Below are 16206 nucleotides of genomic sequence, written 5' to 3'. Positions count from 1 at the left end.
AAAAAAAACTAGCGGGAGCAGGCGCGCTCGTCCACAACATCGTCGCTCTCTGTTTTGTCACTCCTATACTCTGAACTGTGAACTCTACTGTAGAGTGAACTGATATACCTCATGCACAAGTTGGTACAAGTAACTTGTAAAATATTTATCAGACATTTCAGAAAATATTTCGTTAATTTCACACCGAACGTATTCTCAAATTCAAACAAAAATTTAGCTAGCAGCAGAGGATAGTCAACTCCAGTAATCCACTGAGCATATTTGGCAACTTACTGTATAAAACAGAGGACAGTTGAGTTGTTACTTATGCTTCGGCTACTACAAATTGGTTCAGACCAGCAATGTCAATCGTCTGCACCTCATGAACAAATTGCTACAACTTGCTAAATCTGTGTAAATCTGTAAATCCACTGAACAAATTGCTTGGGGTACTATTCACTTTGAATAGATTGAATGGATTGTGTAAATCTGTAACAGAGAGGTTCAGACTTCAGACTAGTACAGTAAATCTGTAACTATGCTAGTATTTGAATGGATTGTGTGCTAGTGGCGGCAAGGTTGCTAACCTTCTCCACAAGGAGCAGAGCCAAGACTTTGCAGCAGCCGTAGCCGTTGTCGCTCCTTCTCTGACGGCGCCCGCACCATTCAACCTACTGGCTCCAGCACCAGGCAAGCAGCATCGCCTTATCTGATGGGCGACTCTGTGCTCGTCCCTGCCGTCTTGCGTGGTCACCGGAATTCGAAGGTTCGAGGCTGTGCCACCGCCGTGGCGCCGCCGCAGGATTTCTAGAAACGGAGACTGGGCCAGCCAAATGACCTTCCTCCAGGTAAGTTTGATTTTCTATGTGTTTATGTTTCTTTTCTTTTGCTCATATTTTCGAAACAATTCTAAATGCACATATTCAAAAAACATATAAATTAAATAAAAAAGAAAAATTTAAAATTTAACACGGTGTAAAAAAATTTAGCATAATTTTTAAAAAAGTTAACAAATGTTCGGGGCATCTAAGAAATATTCATGCATTTCAAAAAAAAGTTTATACAATGTAAATAAAATATTTTTTATTCAAAAAAAAATACCCAAACCATTCCAAACAGATGTACGCTACATTTTTAGAAAATGTTCTTGCATTTCAAAAATATGTTTTTGAAATTTTAAAAATATCTTAATAATGTAAATATAAGTTTGCATAATCTAAAAAATGTTTTGTACCATTCCAAAAAAGATTTCAACATTTCTTTGACAAATGTTTGAAATGTTTTTGAAAAATGGTTCGAAACATGTATTTTAAAAACAATTAATAGTTTATTTGAAAAAAAATAATGAGTATAAAAAATGTTTTATAGGTATACCCAAAATGTGCAATGTGTATAATAAAGTAGATATCGAAAATTATATTTTAAAGCATAAAATTCATGTATTTATAAAAATGCTAAAAGTGTATTTAAAAATGTTCCTAATGCATATAATTTTTCTAAAAAATTGTGTATAAATATTATACATGTGTTAAATAAGAAAAGGAAAAAACCCTGCTGAAAATCGAAGAAAGAAAAAAAAAGGAAATCAATAAAATCAGAGAAAAACAAAAAGGAAAAAAGGCAACCCGAAGAAAAACCTTGTCCCCCCTGTCTTGATAGTGTCATCTGATGGCCCATAGTACCTTTTATGGTCCTGCAAAAAAATCACATGTAAATCTTATCCAACATAGCGCAACAGGGGGGCCTCACCCACCACTAAACTTGCTGTGAACACGTGCGAGGTTTTCAGACCACTTTAATATCCCAGCACAATGTTTATACACGCTTCATGCTTGCAAAAGTCCTGGATGGTTGCAAGAGAGAACCGGGAGGGACATGTTTTTCATATTTTAAGCTTATAGTTGGTGGTTCCATGAATGAAACCTTGCGAACAGCAGGCCAGGCGTCCAAGAGCACGGGAAGAAATGTCGACAAATGAGTCATCCGGTCAATTGAGTCTCAAGCTTCAATATCAAACAAAAGAAATGAAGGTTAACTTTTCTTTTTTGAGAAACAGTTAACTTTTTTGTTTTAGCGGAAGAAACAGTTAACTATATGACTGACTCACACCAATTAGTGCTGTTGGGTTTCTACACAGTATGGGTTGTACTACAAGAGAAGCAGAAATTCCTGGGTTTTCCCTTTACTTAAAAAAACTATGGCCCAAGTGGGCCTGTGTTTGGTTTCGTTATGAAGAGCGAAACAGAGTTGCTCTGCTTCCTGGCTGCCATAGACAAGGGATCGAGCAAGTGAGAATGAACAGAGCGACCTCGTGCGGGAAGGAACATAGCGGGTTCTGGTGGTGGACGCTGTACAGTCGATCGAATCTCATGCTGACATCAAAAAGAAAAAAGCGAAGTTAACTTTTGTTTTGTGGGAAACAGTTAAGTTTTTTGGTAACTTTCGGTGAACCAAATTATGTCTCTCAGACATGTTTAAATTCTAGAAATGTTTAGATGTGATTCATGCGTGTGAGAACCGGATGGTTGCAAGACGACCTAGGACCTGACTTATCATGTTAAGCTTGAATCTTCTATGGTAAATGTTTGTGTTCGGCGCGCCGGCCGAATCTCTGGCCGGTCGCCCGCGCAGCGCTGGATCAAGCGAGACCTAACCACCCATTTATTTTACCTGGCTACAGCTGGATGCCCACTCCAGACCACATAATTCTTATCTATTCGCCTATTCGCCGCTTCACATTTATCCCTTCACGAGTCAGCCACTCGTTTCTTCCTCCTCCGTCTTCCTTATCTCTCTGCTCTTTCTCCTCGGCTTACGACCTCAGAGGTGAAGCACTCGTGCACGCTGAATTTCTTCCTCCTCCGTCTTCCTTATCTCTCTGCTCTTTCTCCTCTGCTTACGACCTCAGAGGTGAAGCACTCGTGCACGCTGAATTTCTTCCTCCTTCGTCTTCCTTATCTCTCTGCTCTTTCTCCTCGGCTTACGACCTCAGAGGTGAAGCACTCGTGCACGCTGAATTTCCTCCTCCTCCGTCTTCCTTATCTCTCTGCTCTTTCTCCTCGGCTTACGACCTCAGAGGTGAAGCACTCGTGCACGCTGAATTTCTTCCTCCTCCGTCTTCCTTATCTCTCTGCTCTTTCTCCTCGGCTTACGACCTCAGAGGTGAAGCACTCGTGCACGCTGAATCCATTCCATGCCGAGCCCTTGATGACCACCTGAATGCATCTAACCAACAGACCATGGATGAACCCCACACTCCTCGTCACCTACCTTCCTCTCCTAGCAGCCATGGAAGAGCTCCATCCCCACACTTTCATGGTGCTGCGAGCTTGAGGGTTGCAACCCTTCGACGGCGAAGCCTGCAAATGTGGAGGAGACGACCGATGCTGGCAAGGCTGACGAGGTAGGCGATGAAGGAGAAAATTGTCTCTGGTGTAAGTGAAAGCTACAACCGGCGACATTTTTTGCTGGGACCAGTGGCATTTTTTGCTGGAATTGATGGGCATTTTTGCTGCAATCGAACGAGTGTTTTTTGCTGGATGCTACAACCGCCGATATATTTTGTTGGCACGGGCAGCAATTTTTGCTGGAATCGACGAGTGTTTTTGCTGGGATCGAACGATTTATCTTTTCTTGAATGCGCAATGGTGATTCTTTTTGCTGCAACCGGTTACATTTTTTGCTAGCACCAACAACAATTTTTGTTGGAATCAAAATGAGTCTTTTTTTGCTGGGATGCGCAAATGCAATCCCTTTTGCTACAACCGGCAACATTTTTTGCTGGCACTGACATCAATTTTTTATGCAACTGGCAGAAGTGTTTTTTTTGCTTAAGATGGCGAGTGTTTTTGCTGGGATGTGTAAATAGTGGTGCTTTTTTTGCTACAACCGATAACCTTTTTTGCTACAACCGGTGACATTTTATGCTGGAACCATAGACTTTTTTGATACAACCGGTGGTTCGCCCGAGCCATGATGAGTTGCACTGGTCGATGGAAAAGCTGCAACCAAACGCAAGCCGGCGAGGCGAGATGCTGGCGCGGGGGCCAAGCTGGAACCTGCATGACACCCAGCTGCGGTGGCGGTTTCGGCGGACTACACAGCAGAGATGAGTGCAGTGCTTTTTCTCCTGGGCGTTGACCAAGCATTGGGGGAGAGACAGAAAAACGTTTCGCTAGGGATCAACGACTGGCATGTCTTTAATCATCGCCGGAGAAATCCCGATCGCGGCAACCGCCTCGGGCCGGCTATAAAAGGGGGCCTCGAGCTCGATCTCAACCAGGCATCACCCCTCCACCTCACCAGAGCCACACCTAGCTTCTAGGAAGACCTCGGGGAGGCCTTCTTCCCCGACTCCGGCCGCCCCGATCCGCTTCCGGCTCCGGCAAGATCCGCTCCGGTGAGAGCAACCCTGCCTGCCATACCTTGTCAGCGACCTCCTAGTGCACCCACACTTCTAACCGAAGCTTCAATTCGAAGGTTGCAGCCCTCCTCGACGAGACCCATCACCATCCGGACCGCCGTCCGCCGGAGTAGAGGCCGCCGTCGACGTGGTGCCCGCCGACGACCAACTCCACCACCCACAGGTGCGGAAGGACCCAGTGAACCCATAGGTACCATCCTTTCCCCCTACCTCGCCGTGGATCGCCGCCGGCGACCACCGCAGCCCTCAGGCGCCGGTGACTCTGTTTTGAAGATTCAAACCTGACGGGTGGGACCCCCCGTCAGCTTTTTCTTTTTTTTTGAACCGTTTTCTGAAAATGCCTTCGGGCAAAATACGCTTTCTAACAGAATTTTTTTTCTGTCTTTTTATAAACTACCCCCTGGAAACTTTATGTATCATTACAGATGAGTCCCTGGACTAAAATCTTAATAACTTTTAAACAAAAGATGATTTTGAATTGATTCTTTTTCTGTCATCTTTATTTTTCTGTCTAGTTTTTTATCATATTTATTTGAAAAATATTTGGAACACTTTTTGTGCATGCACGGTATTTACGTAGTATCCGACTTTCTTTTATACCGTAGATACCGACGGAGGTGACGGAGACGCAAACTTCGCCGAGCTAGACTCCAACTACTCCCAACCAAGCAAGCATGTTTGAACCTTTGATATGATGAGTGTTTTGCATGTTTGCTTGAGTAGTTATTTCATGGCATGTTTATATAAGCATCAGTAAGTGTTATATTGCATGCAAGGCAACTACAAATGAGCTTCGAAACTTGATGTGTCATTTGATGAGAGATAACATGATCATGTGGTGACATGAAAGGTGGTAAGATGGTATTGTTGAAGCATGCCAGTCTTATGTCAACCGTTTAACTCCAGTGTTAACGTGGATCAAGTCACATTACCGTCCGTCCCCTTTTTGTGCTGCCACATGTTTTCTGCAAGGAATACGGTTTAGTAAGTTGCAAACCTCTTTCCACGTACACACCAAATAGAGGGGCCGTGATGAGGGTTCCATGGCCCTGGATTAAAGCCCGTCATCCGGTCAGGGGGCATGGGTGTTTCCGGTTGGGACCGAGAGGGGGGCACCCCTTAGAGCGCGTGATATAAACTTGAACCCATGCTATTCGAGGTTGTGGCCTCCCCATCTTAAAGTTTTTCTTGAACGTTACCTAGGGTGATCCCTGGCAACGGGATGTGGAATGGGTGTGTACTGGTTAGATGTGTTTTCTTCTAAAAATACCATAAACGGAACTAGTCCTCTGTGACTACTGAAATCCGTTGGATGTGGTTAAAGAGTACAAACTCTGCAGAGTCAAAACCATTCGAGTAACCGTATCTATGGTCAAGGACTGTGTTCAACTTATCTATGTCAGTCTCAGTGTCGGTCTTAGTGACAATCTCCGGTGAATAAACATGAGTGTTAAACCCGGCTGAATGTTATTCCTGTGGATGGACTAACCCGTTTATTATTATGTACTGAGTATTTCCTCGGAGTGATTTAAATTCATGAATTTATTGAATATGAATGATGAAATATAAGCCCTTTATGAGATGTCGCTCAGACGTCCGACTGTGACACTCTTGTTATTTACCTCTGATATAAGCCCTTTATGTGATGTCGCTCAGACGTCCGACTGTGGCATTCTTGTTATTTACTTTCGATATAAGCCCTTTTTGTGATGTCGCTCAGACGTCCGACTGTGGCACTCTTGTTATTTACTTTCGATATAAGCCCTTTATGTGATGTCGCTCAGACGTCCGACTATGGCATCCCTGTTATTTACTTTCATTATAAGCCCTTTTTGAGATGTCACTTAAGACGTCTGACTGTGGCACGCACTGTCATTTACCATTCAATATAAGCCCTTTGTGCGGTGTCGCCCTGACGTCCGACTGCGGCATGTTAATTTATTTTTACCTTTCGAGGCGTCGCTTCAGACATCCGATCGATCTTCAGTTATTTTGGGATTTCGGGAGGACTACCGCCTGACTTCCTTTTTATTTAACATGCCGTGCAAATTTATTATCTGAGTGTGCATTGCTAAGCTGCTCATGTGCATCATGTTTGCATTTGTTATATCTTATGTCCGAACTGTCTTGCGAGTACATTCAAAGTACCCACCTGGCTTGTTGATTTGGCCAGATGTTGACGAAGGCGATCTTATGGATGAAGAGTATGATAGCGAGTCCGACACCTAGAGGAGTCCCAGTCAGTCCCGTGCGATCCTGGAATTGGTCACTTGTAACATATACGCTTTTGCTACCCGAATAAAATCATCAAGCCTCACTCCGCCGCCCGATGAGTTGTAAGATTAGGAGTCATGTCATCCACTTCACTGTGACATATCCACCACCACTTTTATTACGAGTCTGTAGTCATGCCACCACACCCTTGTGTCATATCCGCCTTTATGTATAATATCGGCGTGCTTGTAATAAATTGTTGAGTAGCCTCAGCTCAACCCTGTATAATATTTAGTACTTCTGGATTTCTGTATCAAGGATTTCTCTACTAGTAAGGAAGATTTTTCCTATACTAGTTTAAAAAAAAGGCGGTTTCTCAATAAGTATTTTATTGGAAAACCGGTCGTGACAAACTTGGTATTAGAGCCAGGCTGAATATAGGAAGCCACTAGGTGCGATCGCTAATCGGTTATTAGCGTAATGAGTGCTATTTTAATATTTAGCAAATGTAGCAATTTTCTGTTAGTCATCATAAATTTATGGTTTGACTATTCGGAATTTTTGTCTACTTTTGTAGATGGCTGGCAGCAACTGTGAGTCACAGGTGTTCGCCAATGTACCTGAGGGATTTATCAAGCTTCTCGTCTCCATCATCAAAGTCGCGATCAGGCCATCGGCTCGTCCGGAGTTCACACTCTACCAGCACAAGATCAGCGACAGCGTGTCAATGCACCAGGCCGCGGTGCAATTCAAGGGAGAACGTTCTGAGTCACGCCGCTTCTGATTTGTGGGAAGGGCCATGCCTACGGAGAGGCATGCTATGCAGATGGCTGCCCGTGAGGCGATAGCTCGTCTCCGGTATGCTCTCCCTTCGATGAAGGCTCGTCGCTACCGCTACCTCCCCTGCCACGTGCCATACACTTGTCACTATGCATTCGCTTGCCCTAGGGGAGAGAGAGATGAGGCTATTGAGATGCTGGTTGAGTACCTCAAGGCTCTCGAGGCAGCTTTTGATAGCCTCGTGGACGACTTTGTGGCTGCTCGTATGGACTTCGTGCAGGGCTGTTCTGCCAACAGGAGGGAGCTCCTCCATACAGCACCACCACTGACTTACGTCTCGTCCGCAGCATCCTATACACCTGCCATCTTCGCTAGTGCTCGCCGCCTGCCAACCACTGAGGAGTTTGACCAGGTCATTGCTCCTACTCCGGTCAGTGCTGCACCACCGGCCGCACCCGCACCAGCGCCTCAACTCAGCACTTCGCGCCTGGAGCCTATTAGTGAGGAGGAGGTTGAGTCTCCAGCATCACTAGGTCTTACCCTCGGCAGGCCGAGGGAAATTCTCACCATCTCCGACTGAGTGCACCTAGCAGCCGTGCGATGTACCAGCTTGTATGATATGTTTATATGTATGTAGGTTGTGAGAAGTAGTTTGTATGCGCATCATGTAGGAACTGGGAGAAGTGCACTAGCCTAAATAACATGTCAGGAATGTGTACGCACATCCTGAGTGATGTATTATATAATTACGGCATGCGTGTAAGATATGTACTGAGCGGTCCTTCTCCATGCGCAATCAAGCATTTTCTTGAAAAATGTTGGAGTTCTTAAATTTCCGCCTTTCCAAAATTATTTATTTTTCCACCCCAGTTTTTCTCATGAGTTTTGCCAAAATACCCCAGAGTGGAAAATGCCTCACCCTTGGACTAGTTCTATGCCAAGCCCGCCGGAAAAAAATTATGGTACCCAGACAAGTAACAATTTCACACAGGGGCAGTCAAGTCAGCAAGGCAGTGAAGCAGCATTTTCTCAAGTATGCCGCCTTTATGAGCAAAGCCAGCAGCAGCATCAAGAAATGATGAATCATGTTATCAATATGGGAAATCACCGTGAAACATATCAGCAGCATTTCAAGTTGTCTGAACTACAAAATACACGTCCCCCAACATTCGCTCACACTGATAGACCGCTTGAGGCCGATGATTGGCTTCGAGACATTGAAAGGAAATTAATTATTGCACAATGTTCAGACCGTGAGAAGGTACTATATGCACCTCACTACCTCACTGGAGCAGCTGCATCATGGTGGGAGAATTTCCTACGCATGCACCCCGATGAAAATAACATCACATGGGAAGAATTTAAAGAAGGTTTTCGTGGGGCGCACATCCCCAGAAGCATTATGAAGATCAAGAAAAGGGAATTTGATGACCTCAAGCAGAGAAGCAGGAAAGTGACTGAGTACAACAGTCAGTTTACTCAATTATCTCGTTATGCCAACGAAGAGCACATGACTGAAAATAAAAAGATGGAAAAATTTCTGGATGGTCTTGCACCAGCACTTAAATGCCAGCTGGTCGTACACACCTTTCCGGATTTTAAAACACTTGTGGACAAAGCCATTACATTGGAAAATGAGTGCCGCAGATTGGAGGATTTTCGCAAGCGCAAAAGGGACCAGACTACTCATGCTCGCAACAACCGGAACAAGACTGATTTTCAGAAGAATGGAGCAAACAAGTCCACAACCAATGTTCCACGCCCAAACAAAAAATTTCATGCAAGGGACAAGGATTTTGCATACCGCCCAGGTGTTACTTGCTACGCTTGTGGAGAGGAGGGACACCATGCCAAACAGTGCCCAAAGCCAAGGAACTCAGCTCCCAAGCCAATAATTCAGCACCCAAACGCAACAACTTCAACCCCAATAACAATCACAAGAAGGGTCACTTGAACCATGTGACCAAGGAGGAAGCACAGAATGCCCCGAATATCGTACTCGGTACGTTCCCTGTCAACACAATACCTGCCACGGTTTTGTTTGATTCTGGAGCTTCTCACTCGTTCATTTCAAAGAAATTTGATTTGCAAAATAATTTTTCGATGCTTCCCTTGGAAAAATCCATGATCATCAAGTCCCCCGGGATTAAGCAAGTTACTCAGAGTTACTGCCAAGGTGTGGTTATTGAATTTGAGGGACTAAAGTTTCAGGCAAACCTCATTGTATTGGAAAATAAGGGACTGGATGTTATCCTAGGAATGGACTGGTTAACCACCAACAAGGGATTTATCGATTGCTTCAATCGGACTGTAATTCTTACCCATCATCACGGGAAGACAATAAAAATTGCAGCTCAAGAAAGGCAAATGTTACGGCAACCAAGGTTGAACAAGGTGGACGTTTCAGAGTTAAGCAAAGTTCCAGTGGTGTGTGAGTTCCCAGACGTATTTCCCGAAGAACAACCAGGCATGCCACCAGACCGGGAAATAGAATTCATCATTGAGCTAGCACCTGGAACCACCCCCATTTACAAGAAGCCCTATAGAATGGCACCCTCCGAGTTGGTAGAATTAAAGAAGCAAATAAAAGAATTACTGGACAAAGGATTTATACGAGCCAGCTCCTCACCTTGGGGTTCACCAGTATTATTTGCAAAGAAAAAGGATGGGACACTAAGATTATGTATAAACTATAGAGCACTCAACATGGTCACCATCAAAAACAAATATCCGATGCCACGGATAAATGATTTATTTGACCAGCTCGCTCAAGCCAAGGTTTTCTCAAAAATAGATTTAAGGTCGGGGTATCATCAATTAAAAGTACGGACAGAAGATATCTCCAAGACAACATTCACCTCCAGATACGGATTATATGAATTCATAGTAATGCCATTCGGACTGACAAACGCCCCCGCATATTTTGTCCACCTCATGAACAAAGTATTTATGAAGTTTACGGACAAATTTGTTGTGGTGTTCATTGATGATATTCTGGTATACTCCAAGACACCAGAAGAGCATGCTGGACATCTCAGGATTGTACTGGGAGAATTAAGGAGACATCAATTATACGCCAAGTTCAGCAAATGTGAATTTTGGTTAAGACAGGTTGGTTTTCTAGGCCATGTGTTAACCCAAGAAGGTGTTGCCGTAGACCCGGAAAAGGTCAAGGCCGTACTTGGCTGGAAACCACCGGCCAGCATAATGGATGTACGAAGTTTCTTGGGAATGGCAGGATATTACCGAAGGTTTATTGAAGGGTTCTCCACCATAGGAAAACCAATGACTCAGTTACTCAAGAAGGATAAGAAATTTGTATGGACTGAAGCTTGCGAGAAAAGTTTCCAAGAACTAAAAAGGAAATTAAGAACAGCACCAGTATTGGTTGTACCAGACATACACAAAACTTTTGAAGTGTATTATGATGCATCCCGGAAGGGCCTCGGATGCGTATTAATGCAAGAAGGCAAAGTAGTAGCATACGCTTACAGGCAACTACGGAAGCATGAAGAAAATTATCCTACTCATGACTTGGAGTTGGCAGCAGCCATTCACGCACTCAAAGAGTGGAGGCACTTTTTGCTTGGGAACCGTTGTGAAATATATACAGACCATAAAAGCCTCAAATATATTTTCACACAACCAGAACTCAATTTACGACAACGACGCTGGTTGGAATTAGTGAAAGATTATGATGTTGGCATTCACTACCATCCAGGAAAGGCAAATATAGTGGCAGATGCTCTTAGTCGAAACCCCAGTTCAGGCAACGACGGTCTACCAAACTTGAGACCTGAACTTCAGCAGGAGTTCGCCAAACTCAACTTGGTGATGGTCACGGAGGGCAATGTGTCAAATTTGGAAATACAGCCTACTCTAATGGAACAGATTAAGGAGGCTCAGCATGGACACCCTAGCATCAAAGGCATAAAAAGAAAAGTGAGTTTGGGCAAGGCCTCAGAATTCGTCATAGACGATAAGGGAATATTATGGTACAGAGAAAGACTTTGCGTACCAAATATAGAAGACCTCAAGCAGCAAATTCTAGCCGAAGGCCACACCGCTCCATATTCAATCCATCCTGGAGGGACCAAAATGTACAAGGACATTCAGGATTTTGGTGGCACGGTATGAAAAGGGACATAGCCACATTCATTGCATGTTGTTATTCATGTCAGCGCATTAAGTCGAACACCAAAAACCAACAGGATTATTACAGCCAAACAAGATACCTGAGTGGAAATGGGACGAAATTGGAATGGATTTTATTGTCGGACTACCTCGGTCACGATACGAAAATGATGCCATATGGGTCATTACAGATAGATTGACTAAGGTGGCACATTTCATCCCAGTAAAGACGACCCACACCACTCAGAAGCTTGCCAAACTTTATCTCTCCCGTATAGTCTGTCTGCATGTAATTCCAAAGACTATAATATCTGACAGAGGCACTCAATTCGTCTCTAGATTTTGGGATCAATTACAACAAGCACTGGGAACTCAACTAGCATTCAGTACAACATACCACCCCTAGACTAATGGACAAACTGAACGCATGAACCAAATTCTAGAGGACATGCTGAGAGCATGTGTCCTCACCTATGGAACCAGTTGGGAAGAAAGCTTGCCATACGCCGAGTTCGCATACAACAACAGTTACCAAGCCAGCCTACAAATGGCACCTTTTGAAGCCTTGTACGGGCGGAGATGTCGTACTCCATTGAATTGGCCAGAGACAGGGGACAGTCATATCTTCGGCCCAGACATGCTCAAGGAAGCTGAGGAGAAAGTTAGGCTAATCAGGGAACGACTCAAGACAGCTCAAAGCCGACAAAAGAGTTATTACGATCGAAAAGATCGGGGAGTCAGCTTTGAACCCGGTGAATATGTGTACCTGCGAATATCTCCTATGAGGGGACTGCAACGGTTCAAAGTTAAAGGAAAGCTAGCACCAAGATTTATCGGACCCTTCTGTGTAGTTGCACGAAGAGGCACAGTAGCCTACCAGCTAGACCTACCCGAAGACCTGACAGACGTCCACGACGTGTTCCATGTCTCACAGTTGAGGAAATGCGTAAGCAACCCAGAGAAGCATGTATTTGATGAGGACATTGACGTGCAACCAGACCTCACCTACAGGAAACGTCCAATAAAAATATTCGAGGAGTCTGAAAGGAGGACCCGTCAGAAAACAATTAAATTTTTCAAAGTTCAGTGGAGCAATCACACCGAGGATGAAGCAACATGGGAAAGAGAGGATTTTCTTCGGACAGAACACCCACACCTATTTGAGGATCAGCTGAAATCTCGGGGACGAGATTTTTCCTAAGGGGGTAGGTGTTGTGACACTCCAAAAATTTTGATTTGGTTTTCATTAAAATCTTTATTTGAATTAAAGGAGGGTATTTGAATTTTTTTTGAGGGACTCTTCTTCTCAAATCTTTTCTTTTTATGACAAATATTTTTTTCTAAGGAAAGGTCCTTCTCAACCTTGATCTTTAGTCTTAAGGGTTTTTAAAAATTGTGTTGGCTCAACACAAATAATATTGGAGGGTTTTGCAATTATTTCTATTAAAAAGAAATCCTATGGACTTTTGGTTTTTATTCTTTTACCTTTTAAAGATTTCTCTTTTGCCCTATCACATGTTGAATTTTCTTCCAAAACCCCTCCCTCCACTTTGGGTCAAGTCAAATATCCAACTCCAGCAAGTTCAACCCATTTTTTATTTTTATTCTATTTATTTTACCCTCAAAACAATTTCTGTCATTTATTTTGGACCTAGGTGATTTACAAAGGAACCACCAGAATCCTTTTGAGTTTTGGTCCCAAACAAACTCCCCTGGCTAGTACTTAGTACCCTCAACCTAGAACCATCAAGATCCACTTGTCCACAATTCAAATTTTTCAAATTTCGCTTGCTGCAAGTTTGGACCAGATTTACTAATTTTGGCGAAATTCAATATTTTTCTTCTCCAAAAATTCTGAGATAAATCAGGCAGCTCCAGGTGCATTGAGAGGTCACCTCACCAAAGATCAACTCCAGAAGAAATTGCCACATGCCAAAAACATTTCATCGAACACCTGGCATGCACTGTTCCTGGCAAAATTCAGTAAAGTTCAGAGTTTCAGTGTCAGTTTCAGTCAACGGTGTCGTTTTCGTCAGAACCCGTCGATAATCTCGCTAGTAGCCACCTTGGATTGTTGCTCACTGCTCCTTCTTCTTATCCAGTGCGCTGCACAATCGTTTGGACGGGTGCAAGTGTCGGTGGCGACGTGGCACCTCATCGCCGGCGTCTTCTGCGGTGGCAGAGCCACCCGTGGCGGCTAGCAGGGGCTGGCCCTGCCTTTCGGCGTCGACCAGCACAGCCCAAGCCACTCGGAGCCTCCGCGTGGCCACCCCCTCCCCTCTGCACGCTGCAGCACAGTCACCGCGGCCAAAGAGGCGCAGAGCACGCTCTCTGCCGCCGACGAGCCCCGTGAGGCCGTTCCGTCGAGAGCGTGGAGTAGCGCCCAAGTTTTGCCAAGCTTAGCCCCGTGATGGAACCAGTGAGCCTATCTGCAGCTACCCCGACCCCTAAACCCCCCGTTCAACCACTGCGTCGCCGTAATCACCGCCGGAGAAATCCCGATCGCGGCAACCGCCTCGGGCCGGCTATAAAAGGGGGCCTTGAGCTCGATCTCGACCAGGCATCACCCCTCCACCTCACCAGAGCCACGCCTAGCTACTAGGAAGACCTCGGGAGGCCTTCTTCCCCGACTCCGGCCGCCCCGATCCGCTTCGGGCTCCGGCAGGATCCGCTCCGGTGAGAGCAACCTCGCCTCCCATACCTTGTCAGCGACCTCCTAGTGCACCCACACTTCTAACCCAAGCTTCAATTCGAAGGTTGCAGCCCTCCTCGACGAGACCCATCACCACCCGAACCGCCGTCCGCCGGAGTAGAGGCCGCCGTCGACATGGTGCCCACCGACGACCAACTCCACCACCCACAGGTGTGGAAGGACTCAGTGAACCCGTAGGTACCCTCCTTTCCCCCTACCTCGTCGTGGATCGCCGCCGGCGACCACCGCAGCCCTCGGGCACCGGTGACTCTGTTTTGAAGATTCAAACCTGACGGGTGGGACCCCCCCCCCCCGTCAGCTTTTTCTTTTTTTTGAACCATTTTCTAAAAATGCCTTCGGGCAAAATACGCTTTCTAACTGAAACGTTTTTCTGCCTTTTTATAAACTACCCCCTGGAAACTTTCTGTTACATTACAGATGAGTCCCTGGACTAAAATCTTAATAACTTTTAAACAAAAGATGATTTTGAATTGATTCTTGTTCTGTCATCTTTATTTTTCTGTCTAGTTTTTTATCATATTTATTTGAATAATATTTGGAACACTTTTTGTGCACGCACGGTATTTACGTAGTATCCGACTTTCATTTATACCGTAGATACCGACGGAGGTGACGGAGACGCGAACTTCGCCGAGCTAGACTCCGACTACTCTGAACCAGGCAAGCATGTTTGAACCTTTGATATGATGAGTGTTTTTCATGTTTGCTTGAGTAGTTATTTCATGGCATGTTTATATAAGCATCAGTAAGTGTTATATTGCATGCAAGGCAACTACAAGTGAGCTTCGAAACTTGATGTGTCATTTGATGAGAGATAACATAATCATGTGGTGACATGAAAGGTGGTAAGATGGTATTGTTGAAGCATGCCAGTCTTATGTCAACCGTTTAACTCCAGTGTTAACGTGGATTAGGTCATGTTACCGTCTGTCCCCTTTTTGTGTTGCCACATGTTTTCTGCAAGGAATACGGTTTAGTATGTTGCAAACCTCTTTCCACGTACACACCAAATAGAGGGGCCGTGATGAGGGTTCCATGGCCCTGGATTAAAGCCCGTCATCCGGTCAGGGGGCATGGGTGTTTCCGGTTGGGACCGAGAGGGGGTACCCCTTAGAACACGCGATATAAATTTGATCCCATGCTATTCGAGGTTGTGGCCTCCCCGTCTTAAAGTTTTTCTTGAACGTTGCCTAGGGTGATCCCTGGCAACGGGATGTGGAATGGGTGTGTACTGGTTAGATGTGTTTTCTTCTAAAAATACCGTAAACGGAACTAGTCCTTTGTGACTACTGAAATCCGTTGGCTGTGGTTAAAGAGTACAAACTCTGCAGAGTCAAAACCATTCGAGTAACCGTATCTATGGTCAAGGATTGTGTTCAACTTATCTATGTCAGTCTCAGCGTCGGTCTCAGTGACAATGTCCGGTGAATAAACATGAGTGTTAGACCCGGCTGAATGTTATTCCTGTGGATGGACAAACCCGTTTATTATTATGTACTGAGTATTTCCTCGGAGTAATTTAAATTCATGAATTTATTGAATACGAACGATGTAATGTAAGCCCTTTATGAGTTGTTTCTCAGACGTCCGACTGTGGCACTCTTGTTATTTACCTCTGATATAAGCCCTTTATGTGATGTCGCTCAGACGTCCGACTGTGGCACTCTTGTTATTTACTTTCGATATAAGCCCTTTTTGTGATGTCGCTCAGACGTCCGACTGTGCCACTCTTGTTATTTACTTTCGATATAAGCCCTTTATGTGATGTCGCTCAGACGTCCGACTGTGGCATCCCTGTTATTTACTTTCATTATAAGCCCTTTTCGAGATATCGCTTAAGACGTCCGACTGTGGCATGCACTGTCATTTACCATTTAATATAAGCCCTTTGTGCGGTGTCGCCCTGACGCCCGACTGCGGCATGTTAATTTATTTTTCCCTTTCGAGGCGTCGCTTCAGACAC

The 16206-nt window shown here is 44.7% G+C and overlaps 1 protein-coding gene across 4 annotated transcripts; it reads left to right on the top strand.

The window, feature by feature from the left end:
- Positions 1-2750: 2750 nt before the first annotated feature.
- Positions 2751-8019, top strand: LOC119325340. Of its 4 annotated transcripts, none has more exons than XR_005157479.1 (2): positions 2751-3413; positions 6576-7183. XR_005157479.1 is itself a non-coding variant. In XM_037599088.1 (2 exons), the coding sequence occupies exon 2, from the start codon at positions 7416-7418 to the stop codon at positions 7974-7976; it is 561 nt and encodes a 186-aa protein (XP_037454985.1). In that variant the 5' UTR covers positions 2751-3382; positions 7194-7415; the 3' UTR covers positions 7977-8019. The 4 variants fall into 4 exon arrangements, 1 of the variants encoding a protein (XP_037454985.1); XR_005157477.1 differs by having other exon boundaries at positions 2751-3382; positions 6576-6618; XR_005157478.1 differs by lacking the exon at positions 6576-7183 and adding an exon at positions 5008-5058 and having other exon boundaries at positions 2751-3382.
- The last annotated feature ends 8187 nt before the right edge of the window (positions 8020-16206 follow it).

The sequence above is a fragment of the Triticum dicoccoides genome, chromosome 6B (genome assembly GCF_002162155.2).
Source record: "Triticum dicoccoides isolate Atlit2015 ecotype Zavitan chromosome 6B, WEW_v2.0, whole genome shotgun sequence".
NCBI classification, from domain to species: Eukaryota; Viridiplantae; Streptophyta; class Magnoliopsida; order Poales; family Poaceae; genus Triticum; species Triticum dicoccoides.
The sequence above is the reverse complement of the archived record's forward strand: the minus strand, read 5'-3'. Positions and strand labels throughout refer to the sequence as shown.

What these genes read in the sequence shown, in the direction of transcription:
- LOC119325340 (XM_037599088.1), top strand. Translation starts at nt 7,416, where the DNA reads ATGCCTACGGAGAGGCATGCTATGCAGATGGCTGCCCGTGAGGCGATA.